The 27,091-nt window shown below is 39.1% G+C and overlaps 1 protein-coding gene and 1 pseudogene across 5 annotated transcripts in view; one reads left to right on the forward strand and one right to left on the reverse strand.

Annotated features, from left to right (window-relative positions):
• The window catches only part of EDA (ectodysplasin A), a 365,424-nt gene that overhangs the window by 324,650 nt on the left and 13,683 nt on the right, over window positions 1–27,091 (forward strand). For all 5 annotated transcript variants that reach the window (XM_060408156.1, XM_027963660.3, XM_027963661.3 and 2 more), the window contains one exon: window positions 24,330–24,353. In XM_060408156.1, coding sequence (XP_060264139.1) covers window positions 24,330–24,353 — 24 coding nt within the window. The remainder of the gene's footprint in view (window positions 1–24,329; window positions 24,354–27,091) is intronic.
• Window positions 4,961–5,705, reverse strand: LOC114111772 (general transcription factor IIF subunit 2-like; annotated as a pseudogene).

The raw sequence follows: 27,091 nt of genomic DNA on the forward strand, positions 1-27,091 counted from the left end.
ATGAAAAAAAAAAATTGACTGTTAGAGGCCTCTGTGGAGGGAACTGTGTATGTATCTAAAAGGACCTAAAGGTATAATGTACTTAGACACTGAAAAAAAAAAAACCCTTTAATTGAAGCTCTGCAGCAAAGGTTATCATGCTTTAAGTTGTGTCAACATGCACCGTACAATTAGAGGGACCATCCTATGAAGAGGGTTTGAACACAGGGATAAAGGGTAATGACAAATGGATATCTTACTTGGTTGGGAAGCATAAACAGTAGAGTTACTATAATAACCATTTCTGGTTTCATTTAACATTTTTATGTATGGTCTGGGTGAGATTTTGCAGTGAAATGTCTAAGTTCTCAGATGATGAATCATTTAGTCCAAACACCCATTCAAAGCTCTGCTATTTGCTGACTGTGTTACCCCTGACAAGTTACTTAACCTCTCCTGTCCTATTTCCTCAACTCTAAAATAATGAAATTGGATACAAACGTCTTAGCTAGAAAGTCTATAACTTAGCTTAACTCAGCTTACTTCTTTATGTCTACAATGAAAACAACACATAATCAAGTTCTTTGGTTGATTAGAGCAATGTTACAGAGTGACGATTATGGGGTCAAGGACCAGAGTAAGCAATTGTTAGTATTATTCACTATACAGAGTTCATTGTAACCAGATTGGCAAAGCACTGTTTCTGCCAGGCATCTGCTGGATCATAAAAATAGCTTTTTTATACAGGACTATCCTTTATATTTGGATTTAACCTGTATCACAGATTTCTTCAGCAATAAATTTATAAATTTCTTATACCGCATTTTAGAGCTGAGGTTCACAAAATTTTAGAGTAAGAGGTCACCTAGTCCTTGCCTATATTTGGCAGAAGGAGAGAGAAACACAGACAGGTGAAGTGCTTTGCCCAAGGTCAGACAGCTAATAAGTCGTAGAGCTATATCTCTGGACAACTAGTCCAGTTTTTTTCTTATACTCGGTTCCTAAAGCAGTCCAAAATATAGCCATTTGAATCCTCAGGCCAGACCTAGTTTGAATCTGTTTTGGCAGGCCTGTCAGACACAGATGTGACTAGATAATAATGGTGATAAGAAATGAATGTGATGATTATAGCTGCTATCTCTTGAGTACCTATATGTTCCAGGCATTGTGCTAAGTACTGTGCATTATCTCACTTAATCCTCCTTACATTTTTTTTGAGGTATATATTATAGCTCCAGTTTTCATAAATGAAAACATTCAAAAGAGGAGTAACTTACTCAAGGTCACACAGGTAGTGAACGTTAGAACTAAAATTCCAACCCAGTTCTGAAAGAATAACAAAGCTCAAGCTTTTTCCACAACCTTAGTATTTACCAAACACTATAATCCAGAACATTAATTCAACAAGAGATAGGTATTTTCAGAAAAAGTTCTGTGGCCAAATGCTGCGTTGCATATCCCATTTTGGAGAGCCATACTTCTCATTTGTGTATTCAAAGATGTAAGAACTCTTCAGTGAAGAAACCTGTTTATTTTTCCTTGACCCTATGTTTCCCAAACTCTTTTTGTCTAAAAAATCCTTTTTCTAAGAACATCTGTTAATGTCACACAGGACCTGGCACTGCCTGAAATGTAGTGTAAAAAACTGCACTAGAACACATTTCATTCCATTCATCTTTCTAATTCTCTTCAGAGACTTTTTGCTCTTAGGCCTGGGTTTTTCATCCTAACCACTAAAGTGACCAAAGACTTGATGCTGCAAAATATTTCTTTAGCAAGAACACACGCTTGTCACTTTGGGAATATCTCTGGTGACATGAAGGAACCTATACTTCATGGAGCTTGAGAGACCATTAAGAGTCTGAAATGTCAGCAGTTAGTGGGACTGTTTTTGTGTTGCCTGACTACAGTAATATTTTCATATTTTTGACAATATTTTCAAGTCTTTCCTAAACCAAACCAGAACTGAGCCAGAAAAGTTTCATAGTTGATCATAACTTAAGTCATGTTTGTGGAGCCTGAGGCCCCAGGCATGAGCCCCTGCTGCAAGGGCTAAAGAGGAAATCCTTGGATGAAGAATGTAAGCCTTCTCACATCGGAAATACTTTAGAGATTGGGATGTGATGGGGTGGGGTGGGAATCAACTTGCACAGCTCTACCTTTTCTTGCCTTTTTGTCATGCTTAGAGCAGATGTTGAAATTGAAATTTGGGCTCTGAACATGGGCATTCCATGTGGTTCTCATTCAAAATTCTCACTCTTCTGTGAAGCTAATGGCTTCCATCTTCTTCAAATGTATTGAACTTCCCACACGTATTTGGGCATTCTCTCTGTTTACAATTCTTATGGTGTGAGATAGAACATGAGGTAAACTCTTAAGGTTATAAGATTTTAAGATACAGACTATGTTGAAGGTTGTTTTTCTTTCTTTTTTTTTTTCTTAATAAAAATTTCCAATCCTCATCTGCCAGCCATTATCCTTACTTTCCTCTTTATTGCTTATCACTGAAGAACTGTTGGCCATGTCCAGTTGTCTTATATAACTCTCTATATAAAGTGAGAGAAGAACGAAAGTGGGGAGCCTACTACCTATATAACCAAAGAATAAGTGAAATTAAATTAACATTTATTGAGAACCTATAATGAGCACATCATTTTCACTTATTTAGGTTGCAAAACAACTGTGTAAATTGATTGGCAATTTTTCATGTTGTTATTGGTATACTTAGCACCCTATGATTCAGTAAAAAATACAATGAACAAATGCACATCTTACTTGGTTGGGAAGCATAAACAGTAGAGTTACTATAATAACCATTTCTGGTTTCATCTAACATTTTAATGTATGGTCTGGGAGGAATCTTTGTTCACATCCCAAGTTTACCTTTTCCTATAGTCATCCATTTATTCATTCAACAAACATTGTACTGAGCACCTACTATAAAATTCATTAGGTACTGGAGATACAGAGATGAATAACACATAGCCCTTTCCCTCAAGGAGTTAACAATTTAGTAAGTTAAACAATCACATGATCAGAAAACTATAATTTGATAGATGTAATAGTTTATTATGGGAACACAAAGAATTTGTGGCCTGAGCTGAGTCTTAACGAATGAGCAGACTTTGAGAAAAAGGTGAACTGAAGAAGTGCAGTAGGTATGGCATGAAGGAAGGTACAGAGACAAGAGGGAAGGGGAGTAGTACAGAGGTCATAGAGCCAGGGCTTGAAGATCCATGTTGAACTACGTGCAGTTTAGTGTTGCTTTTAAACTTGTGGATATTTTATAACATGTTTTGTAGTTAATAGACTATGTTTTAGAGCAGTTTTAGGTTTATAAGAACATTTAGCAGAAACAGTTCCCATATACTCTCTTTCCCCCAACCCTTGGCAACCACTTATCTTTTAATTAATTGTCGCCACAATTTTGTCTTTTCCAGAATGTCATACAATTGGAATCATGCAGTAGGTAGCTTTTTCAGACTGGCCTCTTTCACTTAGCAATGTGCACTTAAAGTTCCTCCTTGTCTTTGTGTGGCTTTATAGCTTATTTCTTTTTACTGCTAAATAATATTCCACTGTATGGACAGACCACAGTTTGTTTATCTGTTCACCTATTAAATGATATTTTAGTTGTTTCCCATTTTTGGCAGTCATGAATAAAGCTGCTATAAACATTCATATGCAGGTTTTGTTTGAATATAAGTTTCAACAATTTTGAGCAAACCTAGAAGTGTGGTTACTGGGTTGTGTGAAAATGTTAACTTGCTCAGTTGTATCCGACTCTTTGCAAGACTATGGACTGTAGCCCGCCAGGCTCCTCTATCCATAGGATTCTCCAGGCAAGAATACTGGAGTGGATAGCCATTTCCTTTTTCAAGGGATCTTCCCAACCCAGGGATCGAACTTTGGTCTCCTGCATTGCAGGCAGATTCTTTACTATCCGAGCCACCAGGGAAGCCCCACTGGATTGTGTGGTAAGACTATTTTAACTTTGTAAGAAATTGGCAAACTTTCTTTTAGGGTACCTATACTGTTTTGCATTCCCACCTGCACCGAATGGGATTCCTGTTGCCCTACATCCTTGTCAGTATTTAGTATTGTCAGTGTTTTGTATTTTAGCAATTCTAGTAGATGTGCAGTGCTAGCTCATTGGCCTGATTTGCATTTCCTTAATGACTTTTGCTGTTAAGATCATATGCTTATTTGTAATCTATATATCTTTTTTGGTGAGGTGTCTGTTTCAATCTTTTACCAATTTCTTAATTGGATTATTTTCTGATTGTTGTTTTAAGTGTTCTTTTTATATACTGAGTACCAGTCCTTTACCAGATATGTGTTTTGCAAATATTTTCTCCCAGTCTGTGGCTTATCTTTTGATTAACTTGAGGGTCTTTCTCAGAGTAGAAGTTTTTAATTTTAATTAAGTCCAACTTCATAATTTGTTTCTTTCATGGATTGTGCTTTTATAGCACTGCCTAAAAATCCACTGCCAAACCCAAGGTCAAGTAGACTTTTTCATATGTTATTTTCTAGGAGATTTGTTTTGTTTTGTTTCAGAATAAGAAACTTTTGAGAGTTTCTGTAGTTGATTGCCTTTTTCCTGCTGTGCCACTCACTTTGAATCTGTATTACCTCAACTCCTCAGAGAGAAACAAAGACAGGCAGTCCTCATTTAGAAAACATTTCCTAATTTTACATTTTTAAAGTTAATATTTAAAAATAAAACCCTTCTTCAACCCCCAACTGCTAACCCCATTATGAATAATTTTATTTAATACAAGTTAAGTTTATAAATAAATGTGTTCTTTTTCCTCAAAAATCACTTAAGCAACTTTACAAGAATAATTGTTTAAAAAATTTACCTAGAGAAATTAAAGTACCATTTTCCCCCTAACACAGATGGTGCTCAAGGATTCACATCAAGGTTGTTTCCTTAGTGCATCACCCTTTAGTTGTTCTGTTAGCAGGTGGGCTTTGAGTCTTCTTAATCACTCTTTTCTTCTCCTTGAGAATGTCTGTACTCTGGTTTCAGTTCCCATGTGTCTTTGTGGATTCCTTTTACGTTTTGAATACCAATTTCTTTTAAGATTTTCTTCAGGTACAACACAGGCTGTTTTGTGATGTCCACCAACTCCTTAAGATTATAATATTGATGTTTCTCAAAACCCGAAATCAGCTTGTCTAAAATATGTTGTTTATCAGTTCAAACTTGTTTTCCATCTTCTTTCTTTTTTCCTTTTGTATTCTATATTGTATTGATGATAGCAACAGGATTGTAATTGGGTGTCACAACTTTGTGGTAGCCTTACAGGATTGGAAGATTGTTCTATTTGTAATCTCTTGAATCGCTGGTAGTTTTCACTGGCAGTGGGTCAGCATTCAGCTCTTTGTACCACTATACCTTGCAGTGAAAGCTTATCTGATGAGCTCTGAGTAAACCCCGTTAATGTCTGTCCTCCAACACTTTGCAAGATAAATGCATGTTCTCTAGGAGCACTGACTGAAGCTATTTTTCTGCCAATATCATAAGTATTTGCAAGATCCTCATTCAAAGTAAATGACACGTTGGTCCTTCCTTGATTTTTGGAAATCCACAGTTTTCCAGCTTCACTTCTTTCAGGGGCCTTAGTCCATTGCAGTGACAGATATCAAAGAGCTCTGACCAGCCACATTCTGGTGTTCTGTTTGGCACCTGTCGCGTCAAGTTCCCTGCTTTCGGCCATGGATCTGTTGCATGCGGGTCCAAGTATTGGGCCCCAGGAGCTGGGGGCTATGGGGCAAAAGGCCAGAGCAGAAAGCAAAACTGGCTGGAGGCTGACTGTGAAGAGCTAGGGTTCACATGCTGGGATGCTGGAAGCCAGGGAACTTCCAGGAGTTTTAGAGTTCTATGTTTTACACTTAGTTCTATGATCCATTTTGAGTTTGTTTTTGAGGAAGGTATAAGGACAGTGTCTGGATGCTTTTTCTTTTTTTTCTTTTGCATGAGCTGTCCAGTTGTTCCAGCACCATTTGTTTTGTTTTATTTATTTTTTTTCCCATTTGTTTTAAAACCTATTCTTTCTCCATTGGATTGCTTTGTTCCTTTGTCAAAAATCAGTTGACTATATTTATTGGGGTCAACTTCTGTGCTCTCTATTCTAGCCCATTAACCTGTATGTCTATTGTTCCACCAGTACTAACACAATCATGATTACCATATCTTTATGCTAAAGTTTGTCGTTTTGGCCCTCCAACTTTGTTATTTTACTTGAATATTGTGAGTCTTTTTCCTTTGTGCATAAAATACAAAGTCAGGGTTTTTTATATCCACAAAATAATTTGCTGGGATTTTGCCTGGGATTGCCTTGAGTCCATAGATAAGTTGAAAAGAAATGGCATCTTAACAGTATCGAGTCTTCCTGTCCATGAACATGGAATATCTTTCCATTTATTTAGGCTTTTGGTTCTTTCATCAGAGTTTTATTCTGTTTGATTTGTGCATACGTATTTCTTCTTTTTTGGTACTAAAGTGTTTTTTTTTTTTTTCCAAATTCCAGTTGTTCATTGTTAGTATAGGAAAACAATTAACTTTTGATTATTGGGTTTGTATCTCACAGCTTTATTATACTTGCTTATTAATTCCAGGAGCATTTTTTTGTCAATGCACTCGGATTATTTTACATAGAAAATCATATCATCTGCAAACAAAAGACAATATTATTTCTTTCTTCCCAATCTGTGTGCCTTCTCTTTTCTTATTTTTAACTATTAATTTTATGTTGGAGTATAGGTAATTAACAATGTTGTGGTAGTTTTAGGTGGAACAACAAAGGGACTCAGCCATACATAAACATGTATCCATTCCCCCCACCCTTCCCCTCTGAAAACCATAAGTTCTTTCTCTAAGTCTGTGATTCTGTTTCTGTTTTGTAAGTTCAGTTCAGTTCAGTCACTCAGTCATGTCCGACTCTTTGAGACCCCATGGACTGCAGCACGCCAGGCTTCCCTGTCCATCTCCAACTCCTGGAGCTTGCCCAAACTCATGTGCATAGAGTCGGTGATGCCATCCAACCATCTCATCCTCCATCGTCCCTCTCTCCTCCTACCTTCAATCTTTCCCAGCATCAAGGTGTTTCCCAATAAGTTAGTTCTTTGCATCAGGTGGCCAAAGTACCAGAGTTTCAGCTTCAGCATCAGTCCTTCCAGTGAATATTCAGGACTGATTTCCTTTAGGATTGACTGGTTTGATATCCTTGCAGTCCAAGGGACTCTCAAGAGTCTTCTCCAGCACCACATTCAAAAGCATCAATTCTTCAGTGCTCAACATTCTTTATAGTCCAACTCTCAAAACTATACATGACGACTGGAAAAACCATAGCTTTGATTAGTAAGTAAGTTCATTTTTATAATTTCCCTTTAGATTCTGCATGTAAGAGATGTCATATATTTCTCCTTCTCTGCCTGACTTCACTTAGTAAGACAATCTCTAGGTCTGTCCATGTTGGTGCAAGAGGTATTATTTCATTCTTTTCAATGGCTGAGTTATTATTCCATGGTATACGTGTATCACGTCTTCTTTATCCATTTCTTTGTCAGTGGATATTTAGGTTGCTTCCATGTCTTGGCTATTGTAAACAGTGCTGCAGTGAACACTGGGGTGCATGTGTCTTTTTGAATTATGGTTTTCTCCAGATACATGCCCAGGAGTGGGATTGCAGAGTCTTGTAATAGCTGTATTTTTAGTTTTTTAAGGAACCTCCTGTTCTCCATAGTGGCTGTACCAATTTACATTCCCACCAACACTATAGGAGGGTTTCCTTCTCTTCACACCCTCTCCAGCATTTATTGTTTGTGGACATTTTTTATGATAGACATTTGGACTGGTGTGAGGTGATGTCTCTTAGTTTTGATTTGCATTTCTTTAATAATTGAATACTTGGATGCAATCTCAAAAACGACAGAATGATCTCTGTTTGTTTCCAAGGCAAACCATTCAATATCACGGTAATCTAAGTCTATGCCCCAACCAGTAAGGCAGAAGAAGCCAAAGTTGAACAGTTCTATGAAGACCTACAAGACCTGCTAGAACTAACACCCAAAAAAGATGTCCTTTTCATTATAGGGGACTGGAATGCAAAAGTAGGAAGTCAAGAAACATCTGGGGTAACAGGCAAATTTGGCCTTGGAGTACAGAATGAGGCAGGGAGGGCAAAGGCTAACACAGTTCTGCCAAGACAACACACTGGTCATAGCAAACACCCTCTTCCAACAACACAGGAGAAGACTCTACACATGGACATCACCAGATGGTCAACACCAAAATCAGACTTATTATATCCTTTGCAGCCAAAGATGGAGAAGCGCTATACAGTCAGCAAAAACAAGACCGAGAGCTGACTGTGGCTCAGATCATGAACTCCTTATTGCCAAATTCAGACTGAAATTGAAGAAAGTAGGGAAAACCACTAGACCATTCAGGTATGACCTAAATCAAATCCCTTATGATTATACAGTGGAAGTGAGAAATAGATTTAAGGGACTAGATCTGATAGATAGAGTGCCTGTTGAACTATGGAATGAGGTTTGTGACATTGTACAGGAGACAGGGATCAAGACCATCCCCATGGAAAAGAAATGCAAAAAAGCAAAATGGCTGTCTGGGGAGGCCTTACAAATAGCTGTGAAAAGAGAAGTGAAAAGCAATGGAGAAAAGGAAAGATATACCCATTTGAATGCAGAGTTCCAAAAAATAGAAAGCCTTCCTCAGAGATCAATGCAGAGAAAGAGAGGAAAACAATAGAATGGGAAAGACTAGGGATCTCTTCAAGAAAAGTAGAGATACCAAGGGAACATTTTATGCAAAGACGGGCTCAATAAAGGACAGAAATTGTAGGGACCTTACAGAAGCAGAAGATATTAAGAGGTGACAAGAATACACAGAAGAACTGTACAAAAAAGATCTTTACAACCCAGATAATCATGAAGGTGTGAACACCCCCACTCACCTAGAGCCAGACATCGTGGAATATGAAGTCAGGTGGGCCTTAGGAAGTATCGCAATGAACAAAGCTAGTGGAGGAGATGGAATTCCAGTTGAGCTATTTCAAATTCTAAAAGCTGATGCTGTGAAAGTGCTGCACTCAGTATGTTAGCAAATTTGGGAAACTCAGCAGTGGCCACAGGACTGGAAAAGGTCCGTTTTCATTCCAAAACCAAAGAAAGGCAATGCCAAACAATGCTCAAACTACTACACAGTTGCACTCATCTCACATGCTAGTAAAGTAATGCTCAAAATTCTCCAAGCCAGGCTTCAGCAATACGTGAACCGTGAACTTCCAGATGTTCAAGCTGGTTTTAGAAAAGGCAGAGCAACCAGAAATCAAATTTCCAACATCCACTGGATCATCAAAAAAGCAAGAGAATTCTAGAAAAACATCTATTTCTGCTTTATTGACAATGCCAAAGCCTTTGACTGTGTAGATCACAATAAACTGTGGAAAATTCTGAAAGAGATGGGAATACCAGACCACCTGACCTGCCTCTTGAGAAACCTGTATGCAGGACAAGAAGCAACAGTTAGAACTGGACATGGAACAACAGACTGGTTCCAAATAGGAAAAGGAGTATGTCAAGGCTGTATATTGTCACCCTGCTTATTTAACTTATATGCAGAGTATATGAGAAACGCTGGGCTGGAGGAAGCACAAGCTGGAATCAAGATTGCTGAGAGAAATATCAATAACCTCACATATGCAGATGACACCACCCTTATGGCAGAAAGTGAAGAGGAACTAAAGAGCCTCTTGATGAAAGTGAAAGAGGAGAGTGAAAAAGTTGGCTTAAAGCTCAACATTCAGAAAACGAAGATCATGGCATCTGGTCCCATCACTTTATGGCAAATAGATGGGGAAATAGTGGAAACAGTGGCTGACTTTATTTTTCTGGGCTCCAAAATCACTGCAGATGGTGATTGCAGCCTTGAAATTAAAAGACGCTTACTCCTTGGAAGAAAAGTTATGACCAACCTAGACAGCATATTAAAAAGCAGAGACATTGCTTTGCCAGCAAAGGTCCGTCTAGTCAAGGCTATGGTTTTTCCAGTACTCATATATGGATGTGAGAGTTGGACTATAAATAAAGCTGAGTGCAAAAGAATTGATGCTTTTGAACTGTGATGTTGGAGAAGACTCTTGAGAGTCCCTTGGACTACAAGGAGACCCAACCAGTCCATCCTAAAGGAGATCAGTCCTAGGTGTTCATTAATTCCAATACTTCGGCCACCTGATGTGAAGAACTGACTCATTGGAAAAGACCCTGATGCTGGGAAAGATTGAGGGCAGGAGGAGAAGGGGACGACAGAGGATGAGATGGTTCGATGGCATAACTGACACAATGGACATGGGTTTGGGTGGACTCCGGGAGTTGGTGCAGACAGGGAGGCCTGGCGTGCTGCGATTCATGGGGCCGCAAAGAGTTGGACACGACTGAGGGACTGAAGTGAACTGAATAATTAGCGATGTCCAGCATGTTTTCATGTACCTGTTGTATGCATTTTCTTTCTTGTCTTACCTTATTGCATTAACTGGGAGCTCCAGTGTGATGTCAAATAGGAGTGGTCAGACAGGACATCCTTGCCTCATTCTCAGTCTTAGAGTGAAATCATCTAGTTTCTCAGCGTAAGTATGATATTAGCTATAGATTTTTGTAGATTTTTTTAATCAAATTGATCAAGTTTCTCTCTTCTCCTAATTTGATAAGAGCTCTTATCATGAATGGATCTTGGATTTTATCAAATGATTTTTCTGCATCTATTGATAATGATCATATGGTTTTTCTTAAGCATGTCACTGTATGATGGATTAAGTTAGTTTTTTAATATTAAATCAGCCTTGTGTACCAGGTTAAATACCACTTAGTTGTGCTGTATAATTTTTGTAACATTGTTGATTTTGACTTGCTAATATTTTGTTGAGGATTTTTGCAACTATTTTCAATGAGATTTTGGTCTGTAGTTTTCCTTTCTTTTAATATATTTGACTTTGGTATTAGGATAATTCTGTCTTCATGGAATGAGCTAGAAAATGTTCCATCTGGTTCTATTTTCTGCAAGAGGTTGTAGAGAATTGTTATAATTTCTTCCCTAAATGGTAAAATTCACCAGTGAAACCATCTGGGCCTGGTACTTTCTGTTTTAAAAGGTTATTAATTGTTGATTCAATTTCTTTAATATATATAGGCCTATTCAGATTATATTGTCAATTTCTTTAATATATAGATGTGTTATCATTTATAAATTATATTTTCAGATTATATATTTCTCCTTATATGAGTCTTGATAGATTGTATCTTTCAAATAATTAGCCAGTTTCATCTAAGTTATCAAATTTGTGAGCAGTTCGTTCATGGTATTATTTTATTATCCTTTTAATGTACATTAGATCAGTAGTAATGGCCCTTCTTTCCTTTCTGATATTAATAATTTGTGTTTTTTCTCTCCCTTTCTTGGTTAGCTTAGGTAAGGGTTTATCAATATTATTCATCTTTTCAAAGAACCAGCTTTTGGTTTCATTGATCTTTTATTTCATTGCTTTCTTATTCTCAATTTCATTTCTTTTACTTTGATTTTTATTTTTCTTCTCTTGGGCTTACTTGAATTTAATTTGCTCTTCTTTTTCCAGTTTCCTGAGGTGGAATCTTACATTAAATATTTTCCAAAATCGTTTAGATCTTTTTTCCTATTGTAATCCATGTAATTTTCCAGCTACCTTCTGTTACTGATCTCTAGTTTAATTCCATTGTAATATGAGAGTACAATTAATATGATATCTATGCTTTTAAATTTGCTAAGGTATGTTTTATGACACATAATGTTTATCTCAGTGAATGTTCCATGTGAACTTGAGAAGACTGTATATCCTGCTATTGTTGGATGAAGTATTCTATAAATGTCAGTTAGTTACTAGTTGATTAATGTGCTATTCAGCTCAGTATATCCTTACCAATTTTATCCTGCTGGGTATTTCAGTTACTGATCAAGGGATGGTGAAGTCTCCAACTATAATAGTGGAGTCATCAGATTTTGCCATAAGATTAAAGGATCTTATGTCACGGAAAATTGACCTCTCTATCACTATATAATTCCTGATAATTTCCATTCATTCCTTATAATTTCCCTTCCTTTGACGTCAACTTTGTCTGAAATTAGCTTGCTTTTGATTAATGTTAGCATCACATATCTTTCACCATCCGTTTACTTTTAATCTGCCTTTGTCTTATATTTAAAGTGTATTTCTTACAGAAATAGTTGGTTATTGGTTTTTTATCTACTTTGACAGTTTCTATCTGTTAACTGATATATTTATTCCATTCAAGGTGATTATTGAAGGACTTCCCTGGTGGTCCAGTGAATAAGACTTTGGGCTCCCAATGCAGTGGGCTTAGGTTCGATCCCTATTCAGGGAAGTAGATCTGACATGCTGCAGCTGAGTTTGCATGCTGCAACTAAAGATGCTGCATTCTGCAAAAAAAGATCATGGCGCAGTGAAGACTGAAGACCTCAGGTACTGCAGCTAAGACCCAGTGCAGCCAAATAAATAAGTAAATAATAGGAGAGAACTGAAGAAATGTGTTGTTAATTGATTATTGATATAGCTCATTAATATATATTATGTTTGTAACTTTTTGTATTCATTGACCACTTCTTTGTTTCTTTTTCTGTCTTCCATCCTTTTTCTGCCTTCTCTGGTTTTAATCAAACATTTCATATTGCTATGATTCCATTTTCTTTCCTCTTTCATATCAATTATACTTTTAAAAAAGTTTAATGGTTACCCTAGAGTTTGAAATATATATTGATGACTTATCCAAGGTTACTTTCAAATACTATTATACCACTTTGCAGGCAGTACAAGTACCTTATAGCAAAGCATTTCCAGTTCCTCCCTGCATCCTTTATAGCATAGCTGTTATTTGTTTCACTTATTCATAAGCTATAATCACTGAATACATCTTTGCTATTATTGCTTTGAGTGAACTATTATCTATTAAATCAATTAAGAATAAGTAAAATAAATAAAAGATTTTCTTTTACTTTTATGAAGTCCTTCTCTAATATTCTTTCTTTATGTAGATCCAAGTTTCTGACCTATATAATTTTCCTTTTCTGAAGAACTTCTTTTAACATTTCTTATAAGACATGTCTCCTGGCAACAAATTCAATCAATTTTTGTTTGAGAAAGTCTTTATTTCAGGTTCATTTTTGAAGAACAATTTTGCTGGATACAGAATTCTAGCTTTTTTTTTTCTTTAAACACTTTAAATATTTCACTGCACTCTCTTGCTTGAATAGTTTCTGAAGAGAAGCCAATGTATTTTTTTTTTTAACCCTCTGCCTTCTTTAAAGATTGTCTCTTTGTTTTTTTTTTATTTTCTACAGTTTGAATATGATATGCCTAGTGGTCAGCATTTTGGAATTTGTCCTGCTTGATATTCTCTGAGTTTTCTGGATCTAAGGTTTGGTGTCTCTTACTACTTTTAGAAAAGTCTTATTTGATATTACTTCAAATGTTTGCTCTGTTCCCTCCTCTCTCTCTCTTCTGGTAGCCCTATTATGTATATATACCCCATTTGTAATTATACCACACTCTTTGGATATGCTATTCTGTCTTTTTCATTCCTTTTTTATCTTTGCATTTCATGTATGAAGGTTCTATTGACATCTTCAAGTTCACTACCTCACTAATAGTGAGTTATTGTTGTTGTTGTTTTGGATAGCCAATTTTATTTTTTAATTCAATTTATTTAAACTTAAAAAAATGTTCACCCATTTCTGCTACCCCTCCCCCAAACTTCACCTCTGGCAGCCACCAATCTGTTCTCTGTATCTATGAGCTTGGTTTATTTGTTTGTTTGTTTATCTTATCTATTTTTTAATTCTACATATAAGAGAGATCATATGGTATTTGACCTTCTCTGTCTGACTTATTTCACTTAGAATAATGCCCTCAAGGTCATCTGTGTTGTTGTCCATTCTTTTTTATGACCAAGTAATATTCCATTGGCTTCACTGGTGGCTCAGTGGTAAAGAACCCGCCTGCCAATGTAGGAAACGTGGGTTCAAACCCTGGGTCAAGGAGATTCCCTGGAGGAGGGCATGGCAACCCACTCTAGTATTGCAGGGAGAATCCCCTGGACAGAGGAGCCTGGTAGGCTACAATCCACAGTGTTGCAAAGAATCAGACATAACTGAAGCGAATTAACATGCGTGTACACAGGCATGCTCCTTGTATTTCTGTGATAGCAGTTGTAATATCTCTTCTTTCCTTTCTGAGTCTGGTTCTAATGCTTGGTTTATCACTCCAGACTATGATTTTAACCTTTACTATGCCTTGTAATTTTTGACTGAAAACCAGACATGATTTACTGGATAAAAGAAACTGAGGTAGGTAGGCCAGTAGTGTAAAGGTTTTATGTTCAACTAAGAGTTAATCTGGGCTTCCTAGGTGGCTCAATGGTAAAGAATCCGCTTGCCAAGCAGGAGACAAAGTTTCAATCCCTGCGTCAGGAAGATCCCCTGGAGATCTTTAAGAGCACTTTAAATTGCAACCCATTCTAGTATTCTTGCCTGGGAAATCCCATAGACAGAGGAACCTGGCAGGCTCCAGTTCATGGAGTTGAAAAGAGTCAGACAGGATTTAGCAACTAAACAACAACAGCAACAAGAGTTAGTCTGTGTTTACTCTTTGATGTAGCTGTGGTGTCAGAGGCTAATGTTGTCTCATTGTTCTTATATTAGTCTCTTCATGTGGTCTTTGATTATCCATAGAAACTTCTGAACTAGGGTCTAAGATTTCCAATGTTTTTAGTTGTTGTTGTTCAGTTACTAAGTCACATCTGACTCTTTGCAACCCCATGGACTGCAGCATGCCAAGCTCCCCTGTCCTCCGCTATTTCCTGGAATTTGCTCAAACTCATGTCCATTGAATCAATGTGGCTATCTAACCATCTCATCCTTTGCTGCCCCCTTCTCCTTTTGCCTTCAATCTTTCCCAGCATCAACGTCTTTTCCAATGAGTCAGCTCTTAGCATCAGGTGGCCAAAGTATTGGAACCTCAGCATCAGTGCTTCCAATGAATATTCAGGGTTGATTTCCTTTAGGATTAATTGGTTTGATATTCTTGCAGTCCAAGGGACTCAAGAGTCTTCTCCAGCACTACAATTCAAAAGCATCAATTCTTCTGTGCTCAGCCTTCTTTATGGTCCAACTCTCACATCCATACATGACTACTGGAAAACCACAGCTTTGGCTATATGGCCCTTTGTTGGTAAAATGATATCTCTGCTTTTTAATACACTATCTAGTTTTGTCATAGCTTTCCTTCCAAGGAGCAAGTGTCTTTTAATTTCAGGCTACAGTCACCGTCCACAATTATTATACAAGAGTGCTGTTAATGTGATGATAAAGTGTGAGTAGAGTGGAATCATCCATTAATCTTATGACTTAGTCTTTGGTCTCAATCTTTTAGTGTGCCTGAGTTGACTTTTCATTCTGTCTGCCCTCTGCTGGATAATGATAAGAAGCTTATGGAAGCTTCCTGATGGGAGAGACTGACTGTGGGAAAACTGGGTCTTGTTCTGATGGGCGGGGCCATGCTCAGTTCAATTCAGTTGACAGTTGTGTCCAACTCTTTGTGACCCCATGGACTGCCATGCACGCCAGGCATCCCTGTCCATCACCAACTCCCAGAGCTTGCTCAAACTCATGTCCATCAAGTCAGTGATGCCATTCAACCATATCATCTTCTGTCATCCCCTTCTCCTCCTGCCTTCAATCTTTCCCAGCATCAGAGTCTTTCCCAGTGAGTCAGTTCTCATCAGGTGGCCAAAGTATTGAAGCTTCAGCTTCAGCATCAGTCCTTCCAATGAATATTCAGGATTGATTCCCTTTAGGATGGACTGGTTTGATCTCCTTGCAGTCAAAGGGACCCTCAAGAGTCTTCTCCAACACCACAGTTCAAAAGCATCAATTCTTTGGCACTCAGCTTTCTTTGTGTTCAAACACCCACATCCATACATGACTACTGGAAAAACCATGGCTTTTACTAGATGGACCTTTGTTGGCAAGGTAATTTTTCTGCTTTTTAATATGCTCTCTAGGTTGGTCATAGCTTTTCTTCCAGGGAGTAAACATCTTTTAATTTCATGCCTTCAGTCACCATCTGCAGTGATTTTAGAGCCCCCAAAATAAAGTCTCTCACTGTTTCCACTGTTTCCCCATCTATTTGCCATGAAGTGATGGGACCAGATGCCATGATCTTCGTTTTTTGAATGTTGAGCTTTAAGTCAACTTTTCCACTCTCTTCTTTCACTTTCATCTAGATGCTGTTTAGTTCCTCTTTGCTTTCTGCCATTAAGGTGAAGGTGGTGTCATCTGCATATCTGAGGTTATTGATATTTCTCCCAGCAATCTTGATTCCAGCTTGTGTTTCCTCCAGCCTGGCATTTCGCATGATGTACTCTGCATATAAGTTAAATAACCAAGATGACAATAAGCAGCCTTGACATACTCCTTTCCCAATTTGGAACCAGTCCATTGTTCCATGTCTGATTCTAACTGTTGCTTCTTGACCTGCATACAGATTCCTCAGGAGGCAGGTAAGGTACTCTGGTTTTCCCATCTCTTTCAGAATTTTCCATAGTTTGTTGTGATCCACGCAGTTAAAGGCTTTGGCATAGTCAATAAAGCAGAAGTAGATGTTTTTCTGGAACTCAACTGCTTTTTTTTGATCCATCAGATATTGGCAGTTTGATCTCTGGTTCCTCTCTGCCTTTTCTAAATCCAGTTTGAACATCTGGAAGTTGTTCTGTTGAAGTCTGGCTTGGAGAAATTTAAGCATTACCTTGCTAGCATATGAGATGAATGCAACTGTGCAGTAGTTTGAACATTCTTTGGCATTGCCTTTCTTTTGGATTGGAATGAAAACTGACCTTTTCCAGTCCTGTGGCCCCTGCTGAGTTTTCCAAGTTTGCTGGCATATTGAGTGCAGCACTTTAACAGCATCATTTAAGGGCATGCTTAGTAAATCTTTAATCCAGTTTTCTGTTGATGGGCGGGGCTGTGTTCCCTTCCTGTGGTTTGGATGAGGGCAAACTATGGTAGGGTTAATGACCTCTTTCAAAAGGATTTGTGCACACACTGTTGTGTTCAGTGTCCCTGACCCTGCAGCAGGCCACTGTCGACTCACACCTCCACTGGAGACCTCCTGAACACTCACAGGCACGTTTGGCTCAGTGTCTTATGGTGACACTGTCTCTCCTGGCTCCTGGTGCACACAAGGCTTTGTTTGTGCCCTGCAAGAGTCTGTTTCCCCAGTCCTGTGGATGTTCTGTAATCAAATCCCACTGGCCTCCAAAGTCAAATTCCCTGGGGGTTCTCGGTCACTTTGCTGGATACCCAGGTTGGGAATCTGTTGTGGGTCCTAGAGCTTTCTTAACAGTATAAGAATTTCTTTGGTATAATTGTTCTGCAGTTTGTGGGTCATCTGCCTGGCAGCTCTATGGTGGGGCTAATGGTGACCTCCTCCAAGAGGGCTATGCCACATACTGCATGAGCAAGGTCTGCTACAGCCAGAGCCCCTGTCCCTGGAGCAGGCCACTGCTGACCCATGCCTCCTCAGAAGACACTCAAACACTCAAAGGCAGGTCTGACTCAGACTCAGTGGGGTCTCTGGTTCCTGGTGTACACAAGGTTTTGTTTGAGCCCTCCAAGCATCCCTGGTGGATACGGGGTTTGATTCTAAATGCAATTTGGCTCCTCCTACCTTCTTGTTGGGGCTTCTTCTTTGCCCTTCGAAGTGTGGTATCTCTTCTTGGTGGGATCCAACATTCTCCTGTAGATGGTTGTTCAGCAGCAAGTTGCAACTTTGGAGTTCTTGCAGGAAAAGATAAGTGCACATCCTTCTATTCTGCCATCTTGGTAAGTCCAAGCAAGGCTTCAACAGAGAACTTGTAGATGTTCAAGCTGAATTTAGAAAAAGCAGAGGAACCAGAGATCAAATTGCCAGCATCCATTGGATCATAGAAAAAGCAAGAGAATTCCAGAAAAACATCTACTTTTGCATTATTGACTATGCCAAAGCCTTTGATGGTGGATCACAACAACCTGTGGAAATTTTTTCAAGAGATGGAAATACCTGAACACCCTACCTGCCTCCTGAGGAATCTATATGCAGGTCAAGAAGCAACATTAGAACTGGACATGGAACAACGGACTAGTTCCAAATTGGGAAAGGAGTATGTCAAGGCTGTATATTGTCACCTTGCTTATTTAACTTATATGCAGAGTACATTATGCAAAATGCCAGGCTGGATGAAGCACAAGCTGGAATCAAGATTGCTGGGGAAAATATCAATAATCTCAGATATGCAGATGACACCACCTTCACCTTAATGGCAGAAAGCAAAGAGGAACTAAACAGCATCTAGATGGAAGTGAAAGAAGAGAGTAAAAAAGTTGGCTTAAAGCTCAACATTCAGAAAACGAAGATCATGGCATCTGGTCCCATCACTTCATGGCAAATAGATGGGGAGACAATGGAAACAGTGAGAGACTTTATTTTGGGGGGTCCAAAATCACTGCAGATGGTGACTGCAGCCATGATATTAAAAGATGCTTGGTCCTTGGAAGAAAAGCTATGACCAACCTAGAGAGCATATTAAAAGCAGAGACATTACTTTGCCGACAAAGGTCCATCTAGTCAAAGCTATGGTTTTTCCAGTAGTCATGTATAGATGTGAGAGTTAGACCATAAGGAAAGCTGAGCACCAAAGAATTGATGCTTTTGAACTGTGGTGTTGGAGAAGACTCTTGAAGTTCCCTTGGACTGCAAAGAGATCAAACCAATACATCCTAAAGGGAATCAATCCTGAATATTCATTGGAAGGACTGATGCTGAAGCTGAAGCTCCAATACTTTGGCCACTGATGCAAAGAACTGACTCACTGGGAAAGACTCTGATGCTGGGAAAGATTGAAGGTGGGAGAAAAAGGGGATGACAGAGAGGATGAGATGGTTGGATGGCATCACTGACTCGAGGAACATGAGTTTGAACAATCTCCGGGAGTTGGTGATGGACAGGGAGGCCTGGCCTGCTGCAGTCCATGGGGTCCCAAAGAGTCAGACATGACTGAGCAACTGAACTGCACTGAACTGAGTTGGGCATTTCCTATCCCCCACGTCAGTATGCCTCTGGTAAAACCTCAGTCAGTTAGACTCTGATAAAAGTTTTCCTTGAGGGCAGGCCTTGTTAAAGATAATAGAGAGGTCCAGATATATTTCAAGATGGCTGCTTTCCTCTCCCCTTACTAGAGACACAAGAGCATTTTTCTCCAGTTGCATAGTGAGAACTTGGTAGTGCTCTTGAAAGTAAAACACATGAAAGTGTGGGGAACCCCCTAAGACTGAACCTTCTGAGGACTCTTATCCCTTGATCTACTTGGTCCACACTGAGAATCTAGCAATCTTTTGATTATAGTTTTAAAGTGTTCTTACTGATACTGACTTCGGGTACAAGCTTCTATTCCTAGTTGGCTATAAGTCTCTGTGTCCACTAGTCTGTCTCTCCATCTTATAGAACAGCAGTTTGCCTGGGGACCTCACTTCTCTGATGGATCTAAGAAGTAGTGATTTTAAGTTTGTTCAGTTTTTTTCTTATTGTGACTATGGGAGTGATGGCTTCTAAGAACTCAATGTGTGAAACCAGAAATTGGAAGTATATACGTTTATGTTTTAATTTCAAAGCACATCTAGAAAAACATGAATCTTTTTGAAGTTTCAACTTACCTGAAAATATGTAGAAGCCATGTGCAATTAATTTAATCCATCGCTTCATCTATAAAATAAGCATAATAATGCCTACTTTGCTAGATTGTTATAAGACCTAAATGAGATATGCTAAGCATCTAGCACAGTGCATGGCTCATATATATTCAATAAATGTTAACTTTAATTATAATATCATTTATCTTCATCAGAATCCTAGGTTTGAATAGAGACAAAGTGTACAAAGTATACCCTAATTTAGAAGTTAAAGAATCAGAATAAAATGGAACACTTGCCTTATGATCAGTTTGTGGTTGAGTCAGAACCAGACTCAGGCTAGGACTGCTGCCAGCTTCCATGGCCCTGATGCGGTTACAAGACTCCGTTTTCTTAATATCAGAGCAAATAGCTTGCCCACATTAATCAAAACCTGTCAAATCTCAGATTTACTCCTATAAAAGCAATCTCAGCGACTACACACCTGTCTGTCCTACTCTGATGTATTTGTGGATTTTGCCTGTAGAAACCATGATGGTTCCAAATAAAGGGTATTAGAATGATAGAGAAATTAGCCTGTTACCATGGAAACAGACATGTGACACCAATAGTGCTCTGAGTAGGCATGTAAAAGGTTCTGAAGCATATAGAGAAAATAAGTCAACATATCTAAAAAGATACAGAACAGCAGAGGTTACTGCTTTTGCTCTAGGTCAAGGTATTCGTATCTAACGGTATTTTCTCTCTAGAGAATGGAAAACCACAATGACCTCGAGCAAAAGAAATGAGAATGGTTGATATAGAACCAGAACTTGGGGGAAAGGGAGGGAGGCTCAAGCTGCTGCTGCTGCTAAGTCACTTCAGTCATGTCCAACTCTATGTGACCCCATAGACGGCAGCCCACCAGGCTCCTCCATCCATGGGATTTTTAAGGCAGGAGTACTGGGATGGAGTGCCATTGCCTTCTCTGGGGAGGCTTAAGAGGGAGATGATATATGTATAACTAGGCTGATTTTCATTGTTGTACGTCAGAAACCAATACAACATTGTGAAGCAATTTTCCTTCAATTAATTTTTTTTTAATTAAAAAAAATGAACCAGGACGTATAGGACCATGCTGAAACTCATAAGAATTATTTACTGGCTATGGTGAGCTATATTAGAAAAAGAAGGAACTCCTTCCTATATTGTTGAAATGATGTACTCACTAGCACCTATGGGAAGTGTGATACAATCTAAGGATAATCTTGTCTATACTTTTTCATCCTCATTTTTTTCAAGGGATATGCCAAATGTTCACTGAGCAGATAGAATCAAGTGGAAGATGGGCCTTGAGCACCTGTAGCTCTCAGCCCTCTTCACACCATGACCATTTCAGAAAATAAAGATAAAAATTTTATCCATCACTTCATGGGAAATAGATGGGGAAACAGTGGAAACAGTGTCAGACTTTATTTTGGGGGGCTCCAAAATCACTGCAGATGGTGACTGCAGCCATGAAATTAAAAGACGCTTGCTCCTTGGAAGAAAAGTTATGACCAACCTAGACAGCATATTAAAAAGCAGAGACATTACTTTGTCAACAAAGGTCCGTCTAGTCAAGGCTATGGTTTTTCCAGTAATCATGTATGGATGTGAGAGTTGGGCTATAAAGAAAGCTGAGCACTGAAGAATTGATGCTTTTGAACTGTGGTGTTGGAGAAGACTCTGGAGAGTCCCTTGGACTGCAAGGACATCCAACTAGTCTATCCTCAAGGAAATCCGTCCTGAATATTCATTGGAAGAGCTGATGTTGAAGCTGAAACTCCAATACTTTGGCCACCTGATGTGAAGAACTGACTCATTTGAAAACACCCTGATGCTGGGAAAGATTGAAGGCAGGAGGAGAAGGGGATGACAGAGGATGAGATGGTTGGATAGCATCACGGACTTAATGGACATGAGTTTGAGTAAATTCCGGGAGTTGGTAATGGACAGGGAGGCCAGGCATGCTGCAGTCAATGGGGGTCACAAAGAGTCAGACACAACTTAGCGACTGAACTGAACTGAACTTACCTCACACAATATAGCAAATCTATACCGGATTAATTAAAAGATTTAAATACAAAAATGAAATCATGAAAGAACCAGAAAAAATACAAAGAGTTACCTATGTAATGCTGATGTATCCAAATTTAAAATAACAATATAGAAATGTAGTTACTGACATAGAAGAAAGGTATCAAGCAACAAGATCCCATTTTGTGAAAATACCTACTTATATGCATAGAAAATTTCTAGATATACATAAAGTGTTAATAAGGGTTGTTTGTGAGTAGTTTTTTAAAGCTACTTTTTCCTTTTTGCTCCTCTTTTCTATGTATGTATATATGCATGCATTTATATATGTGTAATAAGTAGATATTTCTGGTATAAAAATAATAGAAGTTAATAAAAAATTCTTAACTTCCCTTTCCCTCCTTTTCCTTCTACGGTCAAACTTCCTCCAGGAATTTTTTTTTTCCTCAACTAACCAGTATAATTCCTTAAGTCTCCCCCTTTTAGTACTTTCCCATTCAACTGTAAGTTCTCTGAGAATAGACTTGTTTCATTATGTACTGTTCTTCCTTCCTTGGCATGCTCAGTAAAGACTGGTTGCCTGGTGATCATCTAATTTTCTCAAAGCCTTCTTCGATGTCTGATGTAACAGTGAAGTGAAAGTCACTCAGTCGTGTCCAACTCTTGGCAACCCCATGGACTATACAGTCCATGGAATTCTCCAGGCCAGAATACTGGAGTAGGTAGCAGTTCCCTTCTCCAGGGGATCGTCCCAACCCAGATGGAACCCAGGTCTCCTGCATTGCAGGCAGATTCGTTACTGGCTGAGCCACAGGGGAAGCCCAACAACTGGAGTGGGTAGCCTATCCCTTCTCCTGTGGCTCTTCCCCACCCAGGAATCATACTGGGGTCTCCTGCATTGCAGGCGGATTCTTTACCAACTGAGCTATCAGGGAAGCCCACAGTGTAACAGTAGTAACCTTTTAACCAGCTAAAATGGTCCGAAGCTTGGCCAGGGCTAACACAGTCTGTCTATGAGGGCAGTGTCTGCAATGGCTGTCGTCTCACTGGTCTCCCAGGCTGAGGTAACCAGCTAGTTAGCTGGTAGCTGGTTGATGGGATTAGGCCTTTCTATGTAAATCCTTCCACAAATAGCTTTCTTATTCAAGAAGGTGGCCCTTCTCAAGCTGCCTCTTATTTAGTAATATCTGTCCAGCTGTGCTTCCTTGCCAGAACCTCTGTGTACAGTCTCAGTGCTGTTAAAAACAAACATAAAAGATAGGCAGTAAAGAAACTGGGAGGAGAGAGAGAAAAAATGAGGATAGAAGAATGGAGGATCATGACCTTAAATGCAGCAGGTTGCTAAACCCAACCATAAACATTCCCTGCACGTAATAATACCTACAGTTGCACGTGAAATTATTTTGCCAGGAAAGTCTACACAGACATTGGCTTTCAAGGGACTGATGGCCACACTGGCAGCCCTCCAAGTTAGAGACTATGACTTCTGATTGAGTCTGCTTAGACAGAATCTCTGGTAGAGCAAGCTCTTACTAGTAAAGATCATTCAGGCTTGTTGCAAGAATAAAATAAGATGACAGATGGAAATATGTTTCATAGTCTATAAAACAATATACAGCAAATGCTTGATGTTCTTCTTGTGAGCTCCTGAGGGCACTGACAGGGGTTTAATGTGGTCCATTAGAGTCTTCATGGGAGTTTGGAACAGATTTCAAATACCTGCATCTAAAGAAAACGAAATCCCCCTACAGAGTGAAGTGAATTGTGTCCCCAGTAGGGAAAAACATGCCTGCACGTCTGGAGACAGCTAAACTGTGTATGTCTGAGGAGTGATTGTTACCTAACTGTATGAGAAAAGCCTTGGGTTTTCTGAGTGCCCTCAATTGATTAGAATTGTTTTCTTTAGAAGTAATTCCCCAGAAAATGCTTGTGATTTCATTGTTGGTGTAACTGTTGACACTTCTTTTAAGGTGTCTGTTAACTTCTGATGAATTACAGTAGGAGTTCATGTGGCCCCCATGTGAATGTATTATGCCTGCACTACTTGTATAACTAACAATTTAAATAACGGCAAGGAAGGGACTAAAAAGTAAACTGCTACTGCTCTGCTCCTTCCATGAAAATGACCCTTTTTTTGTTCAAGCTTCAACACGAGATTTCATATCAGTTCCTGGTCTGAATGTGTGTCTCAGGACTTGCACAACTAATGGAATGCTGTCCTAAGGTTGTTGAGTTCTGCATTTCTGGACATTTCATTTTTATGGAGAAGTACTCATTTCCCCACTCCAAAGACTAAGCCTGAAAGATTTTTCTCCCTAGGAAAGAATCTTCCTTGTAACTTTAGTTGTTAGATGCCTTGCCAATAACCTGACCCTCAGCTTGGGGCTCCCTCAAATTTGCAGTTTCTTAGTGGTCCCTCCTGTGAACATCTTGAAGAATACACACTATCTGTTAATTTGCAGTGACTCAAATTTCCATTTTTTTCTTTTAATAGGTCCTGTTAAAAACAAGAAAAAGGGTAAGTCAATCTCTTGATTTTATAAAATTGCCGTCATGTCTTTTCTAAAATTAGAAGAAAAAAATCAAGGGAGAAGGATTTTTATACTCTTTCAGTGCTGTTTGTCCATTATTTTACTCAGTCACATGTGATCTTCTTGAGTACTATAGCTTCCAGGGAATAAGAAATATCTATCATTTTTCAGTGATAATCTATTAAAGACAGAATTGCTTCTTAGCAACTTATAAAAGTTGTTTTTGCTTTTCTTTCTTGTTCCCTCTTCCATACAATTCATTTTACCTCTCTTTCCTTCATTCTCCCTTACTCTTTCCCCTGACCTTCTCTTTTCTCTTTTTTTTCTACTCCTTTACCAAATCAATGACCAGGTATGAATGTCCTAAGAGATGTCAGTACCCTCTTTTTTGGCCTAAAAGCTATCCCTCGCCTATTTCTCAAGTAGTCAGGGAAGATATTTCTTGCTCTGGCATTTCAGTATATTCTTTATGATGGAAAAACTTGGCTATAGTAGTACCCTGACCTTTTAGTCTTTTCCAAGAAGCTTCTAGTTGAGCGGATCCATTGTACTATTGCTGGGTCTGTAAGTCTCCAGTGTACTTGCAATGGGAATGACCCACGAGTTTGTACAAGAGCTTGCCTGCTTGAAAAGAAGAACCCAACGACAGATAGGTTCCAAAAGACAGGACCAGGCAATATGGTTCACTCTTTCGGTCTAAGAAACCCAACCTTGAAACCAGTTTTAAGTACCTATTTGTTTTTGTGTTCTGACCTGGGAGGAAAATGGAGTGAAATTTATGATTTTTTCATTAAAATATTCTAAGTGAAATAATTCTGTTAACATTTCTGGAGCTTTATAGAATATATTATCAACCCTAGATTAGACCCAAAAACACTGGCTTCAGCTGCCTCCTGACACTTCTCTGGGCACTAGGGTGCTCCAGTGGCTTGAGGTACCATGGCTCACATGGGAAACTTGTGTCCCTGTTGGATAGAGGCTGAGGAGTGGCCTGGCCCCTGAGGACCTGAGCTGAGAAAAATTGGGAAATAGCCAGAGAACTGGAATCAGTGAAGAAACATTTCTCTGTGGGGCCTGGGCATTCACTGAGCTATTCTGTCTTTTAAGAAAGTAAATTTGACTTTCAAGTGTGTAGTTTTCTGTTCTTGTCAGATCCCTTTAAGACAGAAACTTTAACAAACCTAGAAATCTCCCCTGGCCTGGACAATGACACCCTCTGCTCCTAACATGAGCCCAGGGGTGACTTCTTTTTTTTCTTAATAGGTAGCCTCAAGAGTACTTTGTAATGATAGCTACTAGGGGTTTTTTTCCTACTCACTCATTCACTAGACAGTGAATAAGCATCAACTGAGATACAGAGATGAAGATGAATGGTTTCTGCCCTCCAAAATCTCCCAGTGTAGTTGGAATCATGGAAGAACACACAAATAATTGTATTATAGTATTTAAAAATTCAATCACAGAAGCATGAGCAGGGTGCTTGGGAGAGCACAGAGAAAGAACAAGTAGTTCTCCCTGGGGGGTGAGGTACCACATCTCAGGAAATATTATCTAACCTGGACTTTGAAGGATGAGGGGGGAAAAGAGAAGGGGAAGAATGTTCTTGCAAAGAGAACTGGCAGATCTCAGAGGTATGAAAGAACACGTCATATCTGGGGAAACAGCAAGTAGGCCAGTGATTTACCCACATACAGGGCATATGTGTGGTGGGGAACAGCACCCAATTCAGTGTCAGCCAAGGGATGACCCCGAGAGAACACTCTTGACAGTGGTAATAGAAGGCAATTGTCTAGGTGAGAAGCTCTGGAATTACAAACTCAGGAGATCCCAAAGCTTCTGGTAGTGACTCGAATCGCTGCCCAGCACTACTACCTGGTACGTGGGCCATTGTTGGGAATAGAATGCACATGGGCCTTAAATATTTGCCTTGGCTAAAAGTGATTTAGAAGCCATTTAATATGGATTTCCTTAGATGCAATGAGTAGGCACGTGCCTGAAGAAGTAAATTGATTTGTTCATTTCATGTCCATCCTTTGATGGAATTTTCCCCCTCCCATAACTCTCTCTCCCCACTCTTAGTTCATTCTGTCAACAATTTGAGTGTCACTAAAAAAATGTGTGTATTCTTCCATCTAACACTACACAGGGTAACTTGATACGTACAAAAGTCTCTGGGCTTTTGAATCATGAAATGCTCTGTTAAAGTAAGGAAATCCAGAGAAGAAATGCAATACTCTAAAGTCATCCTCTTAGGCCAGGGGTCATTTTGTGCATGCTTCTCTCTGGGCCAATTTTCTATAAGGATGCAAAGATGAGAAGTGCACTTGCCTAAACCTGGTTGCAGAGAAGCAAAGACCACCAGCTGTAGAACTAGATCCCAGAAGGAGCTATTTCCCAGATTCCTTCTAGCATTTTCATAAGTGAACATTCTCGGTTTACACTTCAACCAGTATTCTCTTTCACTAGAGGAGTTTCTGGCTCTGATTCTTCCAAAATTACGTTAATAATCACAGGAGACTCACAGTATTGATACTGAAGTTCACACTACCCGCAGAACCCCCTCTAGCTCAAAAATCACTGTTAGGCCTAGAAATTCTGTGACAGGAGACAGCCTACTATGTACCATCCCATGTGTCTGTGCCACCCAGAAAAGAATGAGAGAAGCAGCCTTTATAATCAACTAGGGAGGTCTCCTGAGTCTCAGGGGCAAGTCAGTCCTCCTTGT

Source organism: Ovis aries, chromosome X, assembly GCF_016772045.2.
Source record: "Ovis aries strain OAR_USU_Benz2616 breed Rambouillet chromosome X, ARS-UI_Ramb_v3.0, whole genome shotgun sequence".
NCBI classification, from domain to species: domain Eukaryota; kingdom Metazoa; phylum Chordata; class Mammalia; order Artiodactyla; family Bovidae; genus Ovis; species Ovis aries.